At 41.4% G+C, this 14,904-nt stretch overlaps 2 protein-coding genes across 4 annotated transcripts; one reads left to right on the top strand and one right to left on the bottom strand.

Moving 5' to 3' along the window:
- Window positions 1–2,228: 2,228 nt before the first annotated feature.
- Window positions 2,229–8,328, bottom strand: wdr6 (WD repeat domain 6). Its single transcript, XM_026367601.1, has 6 exons — window positions 7,898–8,328; window positions 7,602–7,766; window positions 4,597–7,321; window positions 4,262–4,339; window positions 3,816–3,932; window positions 2,229–3,530 (listed from the first exon to the last, which is right to left on the bottom strand). The coding sequence occupies exons 1-6, from the start codon at window positions 7,965–7,967 to the stop codon at window positions 2,561–2,563; spliced, it is 4,125 nt and encodes a 1,374-aa protein (XP_026223386.1). The 5' UTR covers window positions 7,968–8,328; the 3' UTR covers window positions 2,229–2,560.
- Window positions 8,329–8,835: 507 nt separating this feature from the next.
- LOC113167189 lies at window positions 8,836–11,870 on the top strand. 3 transcript variants are annotated; one of them, XM_026367604.1, is made up of 4 exons: window positions 8,836–9,089; window positions 10,107–10,159; window positions 10,321–10,489; window positions 10,959–11,870. In XM_026367604.1, exons 1-4 carry the CDS (start codon window positions 8,885–8,887, stop codon window positions 11,312–11,314), a joined length of 783 nt encoding a protein of 260 aa, XP_026223389.1. In that variant the 5' UTR covers window positions 8,836–8,884; the 3' UTR covers window positions 11,315–11,870. The 3 variants fall into 3 exon arrangements, with proteins under 3 accessions (XP_026223389.1, XP_026223388.1, XP_026223390.1); XM_026367603.1 differs by having other exon boundaries at window positions 10,104–10,159; XM_026367605.1 differs by having other exon boundaries at window positions 10,007–10,159.
- Window positions 11,871–14,904: the final 3,034 nt, after the last annotated feature.

Below are 14,904 nucleotides of genomic sequence, written 5' to 3'. Positions count from 1 at the left end.
TACTTCTGACAATATTTAAAACTTCATGAGTGTAAATGACAGTTCACAATGAAACATGAGGAAAAGTCCTTGCGACAAACATGCTGATAATTAAAATCCTCTAATGTGCAGAATATATTCTTAACACCACAATTAAGTGAGTATTTCAAAGCTGCACATTAAAGTTAATGTAAAGAGAGGATATAAACACCATGAATGACAGTGATGGAAAGCTGTAATAGAGTGTGTGTGTACCTCTTTGATGAGCGTAAAATGGTCACTCCTGCACGTTGACTGCAGCTGGTTGCAGTCCTTGCTCTCCTTTACAAAACATCCCTCAGATATGTACAGTCACTCACAGAGAGAGCTAATCGACGGGCTGCAGGTACAGATTCCCACCAGCACTGTGTCAGTACAGATGATTTCTCAGGCTTCCATCTCTACATGCAGCTTCAAGACCAAAGATTAAAGAATTATAACACAGACACATCCTCTTGGAAAAAACACCCGTGCCTCATCTCACACTCTCGTACTCATGAGTTGATTCTTTCCTTAACTTTTTCTAACTCTTCTGCATTTTAACGACTTCATTGCTTCACTGTTTTCTGTCTTGCCCCCCTTTTCTCTTCTGTGGACCCAAGTAACAATACTAATCCTGCTCAGTGCAGCAGGGGCCTTCTCCATTTCATTCCCGTTACCCCCTCCTCAGCATTACCTTGTCAGCACTATTGCTTTCACACCACTTCCCTTTTATCTCAAACTGTGATCTCTTTGTAAGTGATAGTGGTGGTAACACAGGGGACCTTGCCTCAATCTTTCTCCCATTATTTGTGTTTCCCTTGGAGGTAAGATGTGCGTGTTACCGTTTATTCAAGTCTCTCCTTACATCCATGTTTACTTCCCATTTAATGTTTACCTTTATTCCTCCTTTCCCTCCATTTCCAGTGACAGGTGGTGAGTGCCTGACAAAAGGCAATATGAGACGGGCTTAAATATTAAAATATTCATGGATACCGGCAGTCAGGCCGTTCATGGGCTCTGACCCCCATCTAGACCTCCACACACATGCAAAATGTTGACAAGAGTATATCGACACACCCACACACACATCTCATTTAGCAGAGCTCTTCTGTAACATCAGCCTTTCAGATGATCATTCATGAATCCAGGATTACGCTTCATCTGACTTTGCACTAACTTTCACTGCAGTCTACAGTGTGTGGCATTTCTTCACATGCTGCAAGTGAACATGCTCTCACATTTCATCTGACAGTCACATTTACATACCAGACACACACACACACACACACACACACACACACAACCAGATATGCAAATAATTGTGCACACTGCTCTATACTGACCTGCCGCAGTATCGTTTCATCACAACAGTATGCTGTTTCACTGCTAAATGAGAATTTCAGAGCACACTCTCTTGAGGAAAACAAGACAATAGCAAAATTATTTTAAAAATATTTTTATACAGTGTGTGATCTGTGATCTTAAACTGTTGTATTTAAATGACGTAGTGTCATGAAAAGAAAAACACATTCAGAATACTTTTTATACCCTGACTTCCAGCTTCAGAACATCTGATCAATAGGAAACATTTGGTCATATAAGAAATTTCCCAATCTGTGAGATTTAATCAAACAACTCCTGCAGTAACTATTATGTCCTTCACTTGTTACCGTAAATATTGCATTTTATTAAGTGTACCATCACATATTGTTTAAACTCTGTTATTATGTAATGATGCATTTGTTGGCAAAGGTGAATGGGGGAAACAGATTTTCTGTATGACAATGTGTTTGCTTAAGGGCACATCAAGAGGCGACATTTTAAAGTGTAACTTAAGCATCATTTTGGTATTTGGAGTCACTTTAAGAAGACCGTCTTTGGTTGTGCCTTGTTCATGCTAAAAATGGACTCCTGTGGTTCTCTTTAGTTCCTGGCTGGTTGACATGTAACAGACTGTATTAAAAATAACTCAATCATTTCAGCCATCTTTGTGCAGAGTGGTGCTGTTCCCTGAAGGAGGCCACAGATGGCCCAAACACCATCAGAGATGGTTTTAATGTTCACTTCAAAAAACCATCCATGATTATTATTTTTTCCTTGATGAACACCAAATGCTCTTTTTGTGTCATTACCAGCAGAAATATAGCCTGGTCTCAGACAAAAACACTGCCCACATATTTTATTTCTATTTCTGATTTTTACAGGCTTGCAGCAATTAATAATAGGCCTACAATTGAGAGGCTCCAGCACAAACTGCCCTATAATCAATATCAAAATCAATAAAGGAAATGAAGGCCAGTATACATCTCTTCTGGCAGGTTTGCACAATTTCTGTCTTCATTAAGCTGTATATGCAATAAAGAGCATAAAGTAATGAAATGTACCCTATAAATAACAACAAAACTGCTGCATAAATATTTTTTATTAAAAATGCAGTTAACAAAATTAATTTAATATCATTCAGCTGCAATCATTTCATTCTCCAGGCAATTTCTAAATCATTTTGTTTATAATTATTTACAGAGTCATAATTATGACGACCTTTATTTCTTTCTTCCTTTTATGATTTTTCCTCTCCATTTCTGACTCGTAGTAGCTGGAAGCCCTGGCCACAGACCAGCACCCATCCTGTCTTCTCTCTCTTTTTCCTGCTCTGACAAACCTTCAAACCTTTCCCAGTGTTTAGCTCCATCTCTGTTTTACACACACCATCAGTCTCTGCTCGATTTCTATATTCACCTGCTCTCTCATGTTCTATCTCATTACTGGTCTTACAGGCTGGGTTACCAGTCTCACTCACTGCTTCAACAGGTTCTTCACTCTTGGCCTCATCAACTATTTCTTTATCCTTGTGGAACTTCCTGTCCGTCTCACCGTCCTTTTCGATTTCTGCCAGACTTTCTTTTACTCTCCAAACAGCATTCTCCTGCTTAGACTCAACTCTTTTCGATCTCGCCTTACCCTTTTCATCTCCGTCCTCCTCCTCTGTTATCCGCCCCTCCCATACTGCGAGTCCTGCAGCATCAGCAACATGGGAGCACAGCGTCCCCTTGTGGCTGACACCTGCACTGCAAACCCTCCAAAGGCAAACCCTCTGATCTGAAGAAGTGGATACCACAAGACCTGGGCTTAGGAACTTCAGGGCAGTGAGAGGGGCAGCATGGGCCAATGAGATGCAAGACTGGGTGTGGAGATGGAGCTCAAGCTGGTTTGATGGTTGCTGGGGATTTAGTGAAACTGGGGGCTCTGAAATCTTCCCTTCTTCTGGGAACTGCACGCTAATCATAGACACTGTCAGCTGCCCATCATCCCCTCCACTAGCAACAGTTACCAGGCAACTACCCTCTTGTTGTTCCAGTTTCTCTGTCCAAACAGCCAATGAGTTGACACCACTCTGATGCGCTGCAATGCTGAAGCACGGGATTGGTGGAGCTGGAGCCTCACTTGAAGCATCGGCTGAGGAAGAAGCTTCAGTCAAATTCCACACAGCGATTTTCCCGTCTGTTGCAGCACTGAACAACAGTTTATGCCTGAGAGAGAGGTAACTGATATAAGAATTACTGCACATTAGATATCGCTTTCTCTATATGTTCACCATGACAAAGAGACAACATGTCGGAAGGAGAAAGATAACTTACTGCAGATATGCTGAATGTCTTCAATAAAACACTGCTGAGATACTTCTGTTGTAGCTAATTTTTATAATCTGCTTCAATGGTTTTGTTCTTGTGCACTCTTAATTTGTTGTTATGAAAGTTAAAATAAATAAATAAACAAAATACAGTGATGTATTTGGTGTTTGAACAGAGGATCACCTGTTGCCTCTTCCATCCTTCAGGCTGCAGGTGGCGACACTGAGCACACAGCGCTGGTGGTAAAATGACTCCCACAACAAAGCAATTTGATGTTTAACTTCACTGATCGAGAACAATCTGGGAAAAAAAACAACAACAACAATAAAGGAGTGGGGACACAGAAAAGCAGACAGCAAGGGCAGCATTTCAAATGTGGTTCGTACATTTTATATGAACTTAAAGTAAAGTACTCTCTTCCCAGTGCTTTAGTTACTAGATTTGGGTATTAATCTATAACGCAATAAATAAGAAGGCTCCAAAACTTTCTAAAATAGCAGAAATACTTAAAATTTTCTTATAGCTTCGAAGAATGAACCTTAGTCAAGACCTGTTAAAAGTTTCCCTGCACAGCTGACTGGAACCACTCATTGAGGACAGGAGTTAGAGGACTTGAGATGAACACCAACCTGACAGCTCCATCACTGCAGCCCAGAGCCAGAAGAATACAGTCCATCTTCTCATCCACCACCACTACAGACATATATCTAAACACACAGACGAATGATGAGACATACATTCGAAGGAAAAGAGTAAGGGATAAAGTTTGCATCTGTAAAACACATTTTACCTTTCTGAAAATGTGTATGCAGTAAAGTTGATGCAAGAGTGAATAAAGGAGGGGAATAAAGACTACTGATGCTAAAAGGCACTTTAAAGTAGCTACAGACGATAATTCTACAGGATGTTTTTTCCTTTATGTGAATTTCAAGCCATTTCTCATCCATTACTACCAATAACTTGCCTTGTTTCTGGGTCCATTTTAACCATCTTGTGTCTGTTTCGTCTTCTCTCCCACTGGTCATCCAAACGATGACTGGCCACCTGGATCACCTGGCACAAGGGAACCAGACTCTGCCTGTCCCAGCTGATCAACAGCCGGTAGCACTGCATCTGAGCCCGGCCGCCGGCTGACATGAGCAGGGCAGAGATAGACTGCGGGGGGTTTTCACTCCTTCCCTCTGGACTAGTTACCGCTGTCACTGTCCGAACACTCGAGATGTGATCAGTAATAACTGAGAGAACTTTGATGCTGCCAGAGTTTGGATGTATCGCCAGGATGCTTAAGCTAGTGTCCTCTCCTCCTGTCACCACTATTTCCCAGTGCCATTTCTTTCTCTCCACCTCTATTCCTTCAATTTCAGGATCATTCCCAGCTCCCCCTATACTCCCCAACCTGCATACACATCCAATTCCCCTCCCATGGATGCCCTCTCTCAGGCCCCATCCTCCAGTCATTCCTGCCTTCCCCGTCCAGTTTGGTTCCTCTCCAGGAGGTTGTGACGTCAGGACGGTGCCCTGCTTAATGAATACCAGAGCTCCATATCCGGGCCAAACCAGTTTATGGGATGGCCAGAGACCCCAAGAGCGATGCCCCCCACCACAAGGTACTGCTAACAGCCTCTCCTGCCTGACTGGGTCCCAAACCACAAAGTGGACAGCATGGAATCCAACGATGACAAACCTGGCTTCCTTTGCCTTGTTCTTTAATTTTTCTTCTTCTCTTCTAATGTTCTCCTCCTCTATTTCCTCTTTTACATCTTCCTGCTTTTCTGTTATATTTGGTTTTGCCTTACAGTGGTACTCACTTTTATCTTTGAACCCGTCATCCTCCTCTTTCTCTGAAGTTTCAGGTTGAAGAATCAAAATCCTCTCCAGCCACTCCATACCCTTGCAGGCCCGCTGGACTCTCAAAACCTCCAGCTGAAGCTGTCCTTTGTTCTTTTCAGTCTTTCTATTTTCTTCAAGGCCTCCCAATGGAGTTGGCTGCACTCTAAAAACTCTGACACAGCCATCCCTCCCAGTGCTATAGAGCAGCCCCTGATATTCACAAATTGACGTTACACCCTGTTTTCCATGCACACCAAATAAGCAGCTTACTGGCTCCAGCTTAATGTTATGTGCATGTTTATTCTCCCTCTGCCCTACGGTGTTTACTTGATCTACATCACTTCCATTTGCTTGATCTTTTGTATCTGTGAGCAAAACGTCATCTGGCTCTGCATCATCTCCTTTCTTTTGAAGGAGTTTTCTTCCTTCCTGAAACAAAAGCAGGGAGCCTCTCCTGTCCCCACAAACCCACAGCACTTCCTGTGACCTCGGGTGGAGGCACACTGCAGCAGTCAGCCAGCGTTTGGCGCAGGGTGGAAGGAGGAAAGAAGGAAGTGGTTTTACATCGAGGACTAAACTGTTTTCTTTTAATTTCACCTCTATGCACCAGCGATAGACAAATCCATCAGCCCCTGATGCTAGCAAACACACACTTTCCTCTCTCTTTTGCCAAATAAGACTGTGGATCTTCCCTGAGCCACCTGTCAGATGAATCCCACATTGAGGATGAGAAATAGGCAAGACATGTATGGACCCGCTAAGGTTTCCCACAGCACACAAATGAACTGTGGCTGTTGACTCTGAGGTAGAGATGGATATTGTTTCCATCACACAATAGGACTGAAACTCTGAAGATCCTTGCCATATCTTCTCCCACTGGCCACTGCTGTACTGGTAAACTATTCCTTGGTCTGTGCAAACCACAAATTTACTCTGGCTCCAACACACATTTTCTTCCCCTGCTATACAAACCACTTTAGGCATACTTTGACCAGGGAATCTGAGGTCAGTTAGCTTCTCTGTCACTGCTTCCTCAATCTTTCTCTCCTCACTCTCTTTCACCCTCCATAATCTTACCCCTCCATCTGCCCCACCTGTAGCCACCCATCTGTCTTCATCTCCTGTTACCTCACTGACTGCCAGTGCACGAACCCCACCTGCTCTGTGTCCCTTCAATGTCCGAACCACCTTCCCACCTCCAGCCCAGTCCCAAACTAAACAGGCTCCATCTTCCCCAGCACTAAACACTTTCCCAGGGGAAAGACACACTGAAAACACCCTTGCCTGGTGTCCATATAGGACCCTTAAACAAGCTGGGTTCAGGTCCCCACATTTCCCTCCAGGGCCCCCTAAAACACCAACACCCCACACCCTAACACTGCGGTCATCAGAAGCTGAAGCCAACAAGCCTTTCTCCTGGAGGTACGATATGCTGAAGATGACCCCACTGTGGCCCTTCAGACGTCTCTCAACTGGAGCTTTATTTTCATTCCCACCTCCAGGCTTCCAGAGAATCAGCTGGTTAAAAACAGTGCCTCCTACTAACATGGTATCTGCCCAAGAGTCATGTACCAGAAGGAGGGCAGAATACAGCAGACACCCCTCCAGGCAGGAGCGCTGAACCAGGGAATTTCCTGTAACAACGTCAAGGAGAAGAACACTATTGTGGGCTACAGCCACACAGAGAAGTGAATTTTTGTCTCCAGAGAGCCAGCGGACATCCAGGGCCCAGTCCTGTAGCTCCATGAGGGCACCCAGGATCTCCAATTGCAGATAGTCCCCATCCTGGAGATTCACATGGAGCCTCACCAGCCTCACAACCTTTCCTCCAAACACTGCTAGATCATAGAAGTTGGGCTCTGTGGTAACAGATTAGAGGGATTATGTCAATTTATGAAATTGAATAAGTACAAAAACATAAAATAACTCTTAAATACTCCATCTACAGAGTTCTCCAACATTACACCTAAAGATAATAATCCATGTAATGAACAAGATTTTAGTTTAGTTGCTTAGCTTCAAACTTCGCCTGACCATTTTAATTTACTATAATCACTAGAGAAGTCAGAAGTAAAAAAAAAAAACAAAGATAAATGCCCCTATATGTTTTACAACAGAAGAAAATGGTTTACTACGAACCAAGCTCATTTTTTCCATGGGCTCCTGCAGCAGAGCTCCATGCTGCAACAGCTTCCTGATTTCTTGGTCTTATTCCATGAATTCTGAAATGCTGGAGGACGCTCAGTGAGGTGCAGGCTTTACGTCGAGGCTGGAGACTGTACGCCTTTAAGAGTGGACCCTCACCTGCCAGAAACAAAATGGTGAATAAAAGTACATGACAGACCTTATAATAATACGAAGAAAAAAAAAACGTATATCTGCGCGGCCAACAGCAGAATTGAAACTATATCGGTGCATTTGTTCCAGCTGCCTACCTGTCAGTAGAAATGCATCCTGCAGGAACTCCAGAGCTGTGACTGGAGCAACCAGGGCTGCTGTCTCCATGTAGGTAATATCCTTTATTTGTAAATTATCAGCAGTGGCTGGGAGACGTAAAGTGACAGTCACATATAGAACAATGTGAAGAGTCAGAAAATGGACAACAAGCACTGCTGATGAACTCTACGTTGATAACACTGAGCAATAGCTTTCCCATTAGCACAACAAGCTAGCAACAGGAACAGTGCTCATACGAGTGACTACAAAAAAGAAAAAAAAACTTTTCTAAGTCAATGCCGCTGAATGATTTACCATAAAAAAAGCCTCAAATCATATCAAATTGTGCATCAAATCTTCATTAAAACATCTTTTTTAAAGACCACCACACTGATACCCATGTGTTTCCACTCCGGGCTCAGTGTCACATTTTAACCAATCAGACTGCACGCCTGGCTTCCTCGTCGCTGATTGGTTACAAGTGATATCAGCCGTGTTTGGATTGGAGAAAATACCTCACGTGACCAGCGCCCATCGAGCCGTGCTGCCTTTGAGTGTTGTCCGCTTTGTTGGAATAATAGGCACCGCATCCTAGACTTACATATACACTCAAATGTTTTTTTAACCCCAACATCATATATAATTGTACTGTTCTTGTTATAATTTGAGTTATTTGAAAGTATTTTAGAAACAGCAAAGAAATCATACTGAATCTCTTAGTGTAAAAAGGGCATTTCGTGAACATTTTGACAATTTTAAAATATAGAGAAAATTTCAAACACCATTCAATATTTAAATCAACAATATTTTGGGTGCACCTATAGTTAACATAAGCGATTAAGATTGTTGCTTAGCCCTCAAATATCACGTGAACAATCAGCGTTAAAAAGAAGTGTGTTTGGGTTTTCCGAGTATCCTGAACGTGGCAGGAGCCAGTCGAAGAGGCTGACTGTCAGGTAGCGGTCCGGCTAACTTCACAGCTAACTATGCCTGGAAAATGTAAATTCCAAGACTCTTGGTTGTCAAAGGAGATTTACAAGGACTGGCTAGTTAAGGACGTCCAGGACATTCACTTCGCCCGATGTAGGGCCTGTTGTAAATCAATTAAACTTCAGACCATGGGTGAGGCTGCTCTTACTAGCCACGCAGGGGGAGCTGGCCACAAAGCAGCGGTCCGCAAGCTAGTGGAAGGTAGCTTAAAAACGCACAAGTGTCTTAACAGCATGCCCAGGGACGTATTTAGGAATATGCATTAATGTGTGAGATGAGTAACCAGTTGATCGTCGTTGTTTGATCAGTTGGTAAGGTTGTAGTGTTTGCAGTCTGGACCTGTGGGTGTTGAAACATCTGTCCTGGGTCATTAACCACTGCTTTGCACTGTCTGAGCATTTATGCTACATGTGCATTTGTTAGATTTATGTCTATCAACAACAAATACCCCCCATAGTGTAGTTATCAGAGGCTGCAGCTTCAGGAGCTGTAATCCAGACTGATATTATATGATTTTCATAAACTTTATTTTCATATATTGACCTTTAAAAACTAAGAAGTCAAAATTGTAGTGTGTTTGACCAAGTTGTTCTTCCATCAGATTTATCAGCATTTTTTATGATGTACTAGTAATAATAACATATTAACACATTGACATATTTTAATGTGTATTACATATTGTTTTTCTATTATCTATTAACCTTAAGACAAGTGCACATTATGGGAGCCTTCCATGTCTCAATCTGTGTACAAAAATACATTAAACATGTTCATGTGTTACGATTTAGCTGTTGATGTATGAATCTACTCAATCTAACTGCACATTTATAAAAGCCTGCAAAAAAATCACATTTAATAAAAGTAATTAAGCACGAGCTCTACATTTACCATGTAACAAAACCTCATCTGTCTCTATCTTAACTAAACAGATCTTCTGAATATAAATGCAGACATGTTATTCATGATGTGTTAAATATTTAACAAGGACACATCAGCAGGTTTGATACTTGTTTCTAAAAAAAAATGCATTAGTTAAAGATTTATCTAGTCCTAATTATTTATGTGTGTTAGATGTTAAAATGTTTTAAGATCCAGTGTGTTTGTGTCTACGTGTGAAGGGAGTAACCAGTGTTTTTACTGGTGCCTACCAGAAAGAGGCAGTCTTATCCCATTTTGCTGAAACACTTTTACCTGCAGACCTTCTTTTCTTGTTAGCAGGTAAGTTGATGATGATAAATGCCGCCGGTCAGATGAACAGCAGCCTGAACAGGGTAAATATTTGAAGTCGATTGTTTTGTTTTACATACATTTTAGAAGCAGAATATAGAGCAAAGAACAAAATGAACAATTACTTTAAACATGTTAAGTGAAAACTACAACTACTGATACAACTACCACAAATATTCCACCACTGTTGTTTCCTCCTTCTCAGACTGAGGACACAAAGGAGCAAGTGGCCATCTGCCTCCAGCGTGACACCTTGGACAGAATAACAGGCAGTGAGTGGTCAGATCTACGCCACAGCCCCACTACAGACTCCACCTCCCATAATGCTGAGTTGCAGGATGTAACATTTCCTGCTGCCTACTTCACACCACCAGGTACCTACAGATAAAGCTCCAACAGCTGTTCTAATCTTTGTTACCTACAAACACTTGCACAGTGCTGTTTCTGAAACATGACACTATTGGTAAGACAATGAAATACAATCTCCAAAGTCCAGTTTAAGAGATGGCATGTGTGTGTTTAAAAAATCTATTAGGAACTCACAGACAAGACTGCGTGTAATGTTTTTTTGTTTAATTTGTCACTACATCTGTTTGTCATATTGCATTTAAGGATTGTAGAAAAGTCTTCATGTACCTACTGATGTGAACATAATCACATAATCATTGGAAAAATTAGGCCACCTGTCAGGATGTTTTAAATCCTGAGCTTTAGATTTTGGTCTGGTGTGCTGAGAGACTTCAGTGTAAAAACAAAAATGCCTGAATAAATATTTTTAACTGCAGCAGCGCACTCAGGAACTCGAGTTTACCTCACTGACCTCTTTGAACTCTGACTTTTCAGGCACCTCCAGGCTCATTAGCCAGCGCCTCCATCAGTCAGGAAACGAGACGGAGGACACCGGCCATCGCTTTGTTCAGCACGACTCCGTGGACCTGTCGAGGCTGGAGCACCAGAAGAGAGCAGAGGCTCTCGAGCAGCAGCAGCAAATGAAGATTCTGGAGTGGGAGAACAGGATGAAGGTGCTGGCGTGGGAGCAGGAGCTGGTGAGGGATAAAAGGAGAGCAGTCCGACAGAAGGAGAAAGCTTTCAGGATGAAGAAGACTTACTACAAAGCTAAGTTAAAGAGGATGGGTGAGGATGTGCCACCATCTTCCAGCAGCGATGAAGAGGAGAAAACATCTGATCCGACAGGATGAACTGATTTCATAGTAGTGTTTTTATTAGTTTTTGTTTCATCCTTTATTCTTTTGTCTATATATCAAAAAAAAAGCTGTTTTTTTTAGACAGTGTGTGGTTTTGTACAAAAATTTAAAAAAAGGACCTGTAATAGTAGAAGCTATGAAGTATAAATACTTGAGTTACTTTGCACACGTGGAAGATGTTAACTGTGAAAGGGATGAAATTTATGTTTTTGCCATTTCTCAGCACAATGTTAATGGATAAAACCTGCTTTTACAGAGAATGTACTGAGATTACATCTAATCCTTATAGATGCAGAAATGCAATCACTTTCCAGAAAATATTTATCAGACTACTAGCAAAGGTTTTTTTTGCAGTGCATGAATGTGTTTTTTTTTTTTTTCTTTGTAAAGAAATTTGCATTTGGCATAAAATTTGAGTCGATTACAGACAATAAACATTTAAGCCAAGCTTAGTTGTTCACCAGTAATGACTGCCAGAGTTCAGACTTTGTGGAGACAGTCAGTGCAGATCTAAAGTTGATGCTGTAAGGTTTGGCTGTGAAGATTAAAACCTTGGAGAGAAGGAGCTGAACACGTCTTTCTGTCTGGCAGTGATGTCACAACAGGAAGAGTTGGATGTCGTCAGCATGGCAATGATAGAACCCAATAAGATGATATAGATAGAGAAGAGAAGAGAGCCAAGAACAGAGGCCTGGGGCACTCCAGTAGAAAGGCAATGAGAGCTGGAGACTTGTCCCTGCCAAGATACCTTGAAGGTTTGCCCAGTTAGATGAGCCAGCTGAGAAAGACCTATTTCAGAGAGAGCAAACAGAAGGATTTGTTGGTTCACAGTATCAAAGGCTGCAGACAGATCAAGCAGGATTGTTACAGATTTTCTGGTCCTCAGGGACTCCACAACACTTGGGAGGCCATTTTTTCAGGCTCCCGGTTTTCTATGTCAGCTAAGTGCTTCTGTCTTGAAGTGACTGCTTTAGGTGGGAATCAGTGTGGCATCTGAAGATCTCCAATATCTGTGAATGTGACAGGAAACCTTGACTCCAAATTATTCAGAGAAAAAAGCCTTGGAGGAAAAAAAACATCCCTCTGTCAGGATGTTGCCTCTGCTCTGTTTGTTGCACCTGCAAATATCCGCTCTCATGAATATGGAACAACAAACACACACACATATATACACACACACACAGTATAAAAATAAACACAAGAAGCCTTGTAGGAATAAGTATTTTTTTTAATGTCCAACATTTCTCTTGTTTCCGCGGTAACAGGGGAACAGCTGTTTCCATGCCGCCAACCCCTTGCTGACGGCAGGATAGAAGGCAACCCATAATGAACACACAAGCTAACAAAGACAATCTCCCATCCCTCCTCCTCCTCCTCTCGCTCTCTCTCTTTCCTTCTGTCTCTTCCCCATTTCTGTTTTTTCAGAGCACATCACAACGTTTTAGTCTTTTTGTCTCTCCTCTCGTGTGTTGCTCCTATTGGCCCAAAACCTATTAAATTAGTTAACTTACCAGTTAATAGCCTGATTTTGTGCTTGTGCAGCTTCAGCCTTGGATCTATGTGGAAAGGAAGGAAAAGGTTTGGGACATAGCTGCACTATTTACACCCAGTATTCAACTTTTAGTATAAATATGTTTACATTCTGTCTGGAGAGGATAAATGCACTAAATTAAGATTACTCCAGACTTTGTAGGATAAACACAACTAATTTAGAGATTTTATTTTGCAGCAAGCCATTGTTTAAATGTTTAAAAGCTCAGTGCCTTGTTAAGGATCTGTCATGTGCATCAGATTGTAATTCTAGGTGTAAACAGAGACATTTATCTTAACATTCCTCTTTGTCTCTATCTGTGAATTTGTTGCAATAAGAGAACCATTAGAAACATTACATGTAAAGAAAAGGAAGTTTTGGACAAAAAAAAAAAAAAAAAAAGAAATCACAAGTAGTTCCTTAACAACAGCCTCTCATACAAAATGGCAGCATAGATAAATAAATGTCAATAAATTATTGATAAATAAAATAAATCTCATGTCTGTACAAGTAAAACTATATAAAGGAAGAAAATTGATCAATGAAAATGAATTGAAGGAGTGAGAGGGGATCAATGTTGGATAATTTTTGTTTGTTTTGTTTTTTTAGGTGTACTACTCCTTTAACAGACTAGTATGTAGTGCTCCGCTGCAGGATGTGTGCATTTGTTTCCACTATCCCATCTGGGTGTGTGTATTTTTTCCTTTCTATAATGAGTATGATCCATGCCTTTTTCAATGTGCTTGCGACGTCTGACTGACCCTATTTAGCCCTTTTTATTTTATATTCATGTCCTTTTCTGTATGATTACAGGTATTTTCTCTTGCTTGAGGAAATACAAAGCAGAAACCTTATGTTGCCTTAAAATGTTATAACTGACTACTTTTTGGTTTAATTGCAAGAAAACATCCTGATCCCTGTGCAGGCATGTGGATTCTGCCTGCATGTCTCCTCTGCTTACAGATGCATGTTGTTACCTTAAGGCCTGAATTCAGTGTTCGCTCCAACAGCTGTGAGAGAGGAGCAGCTCCTGGTAGAAAGACATGCCTCTAAAAACCACTTAGAGGCTTTTAGTACTGACAACTGACTCATCCTTTCCTCTGAAAACTGGTACAGTGCTGCAGACGCTACAGGAGCTCCTACAAAGAACTCATCTTTGTACAACAGTCACAACAATATAAAGAGATCTGTATTAACATGTTCTAGTGTGAAACTTGTCATCAGTGACAGCTCATTTTGGATGTTTCTGAGCCCTTAAGCAAAGTCAGCACTCTACAGATTTAGAGCTAGCGCTTCTTTTCAGTGAAATTTCACATGTATAAAGGATATGCTGAAGTAATTTCCCAATAACTGTGCTCAGCCAAGTAAATAAAATAATTCTGGCACGGCTTTCGTGTGCTACAGACATGAGCTGATTAATTCACATAGACGCCTTGCTGGATATGTGCTGCATGTTTCCAAAGAAATATCTGAGCACACAAAGTTGTGACTCATGATTTCTTCCCTCTGATCCACTCTCCTCCTACAAGCCTAATCATGACACGGCTAATTTAGAAAAAAAAAATGATTTAAACAAAATGTAAATTACATCTGTATCATTCACACATGACAGGTTTTTAATCACAGAATATAGAGAACATTGATGTCACTGATTTTAAGCAGCTGTCCCTTTGGCTTTGATTTGCACAGAGCTTCTGCATGAGAAGCTTTTGTAAAGAAAAAAGAAAAAGTCTCCTGGATGCTGCCAGAGAGATTTGGCTGCTCCTGTTGTGTCTCTTGAGGCAGGTTGAGTCGTGATGCATCCAAGTGCAAAATACCTTGAGGGGCTTTAAATGGTTGTTCTACGATACAGTCTCATATATGGAGGCAGCCAGACATCCACCATTAAGATGTGATCTTGTAATACCAGTCGACTGATATGGTCTGGTTCAGACAGCACCAGGCACAAAGATACACAGACAGATGACAAGGTCACATTCATATACAGTGGATCACAAAACAGCACAATCGCCTGAAAGAGCTGATACTTTTACACTTGTGACTGAGCTCTAAT

The sequence above is a fragment of the Anabas testudineus genome, chromosome 7, assembly GCF_900324465.2.
Source record: "Anabas testudineus chromosome 7, fAnaTes1.2, whole genome shotgun sequence".
Lineage (NCBI taxonomy): Eukaryota > Metazoa > Chordata > Actinopteri > Anabantiformes > Anabantidae > Anabas > Anabas testudineus.
The sequence above is the reverse complement of the archived record's forward strand: the minus strand, read 5'-3'. Positions and strand labels throughout refer to the sequence as shown.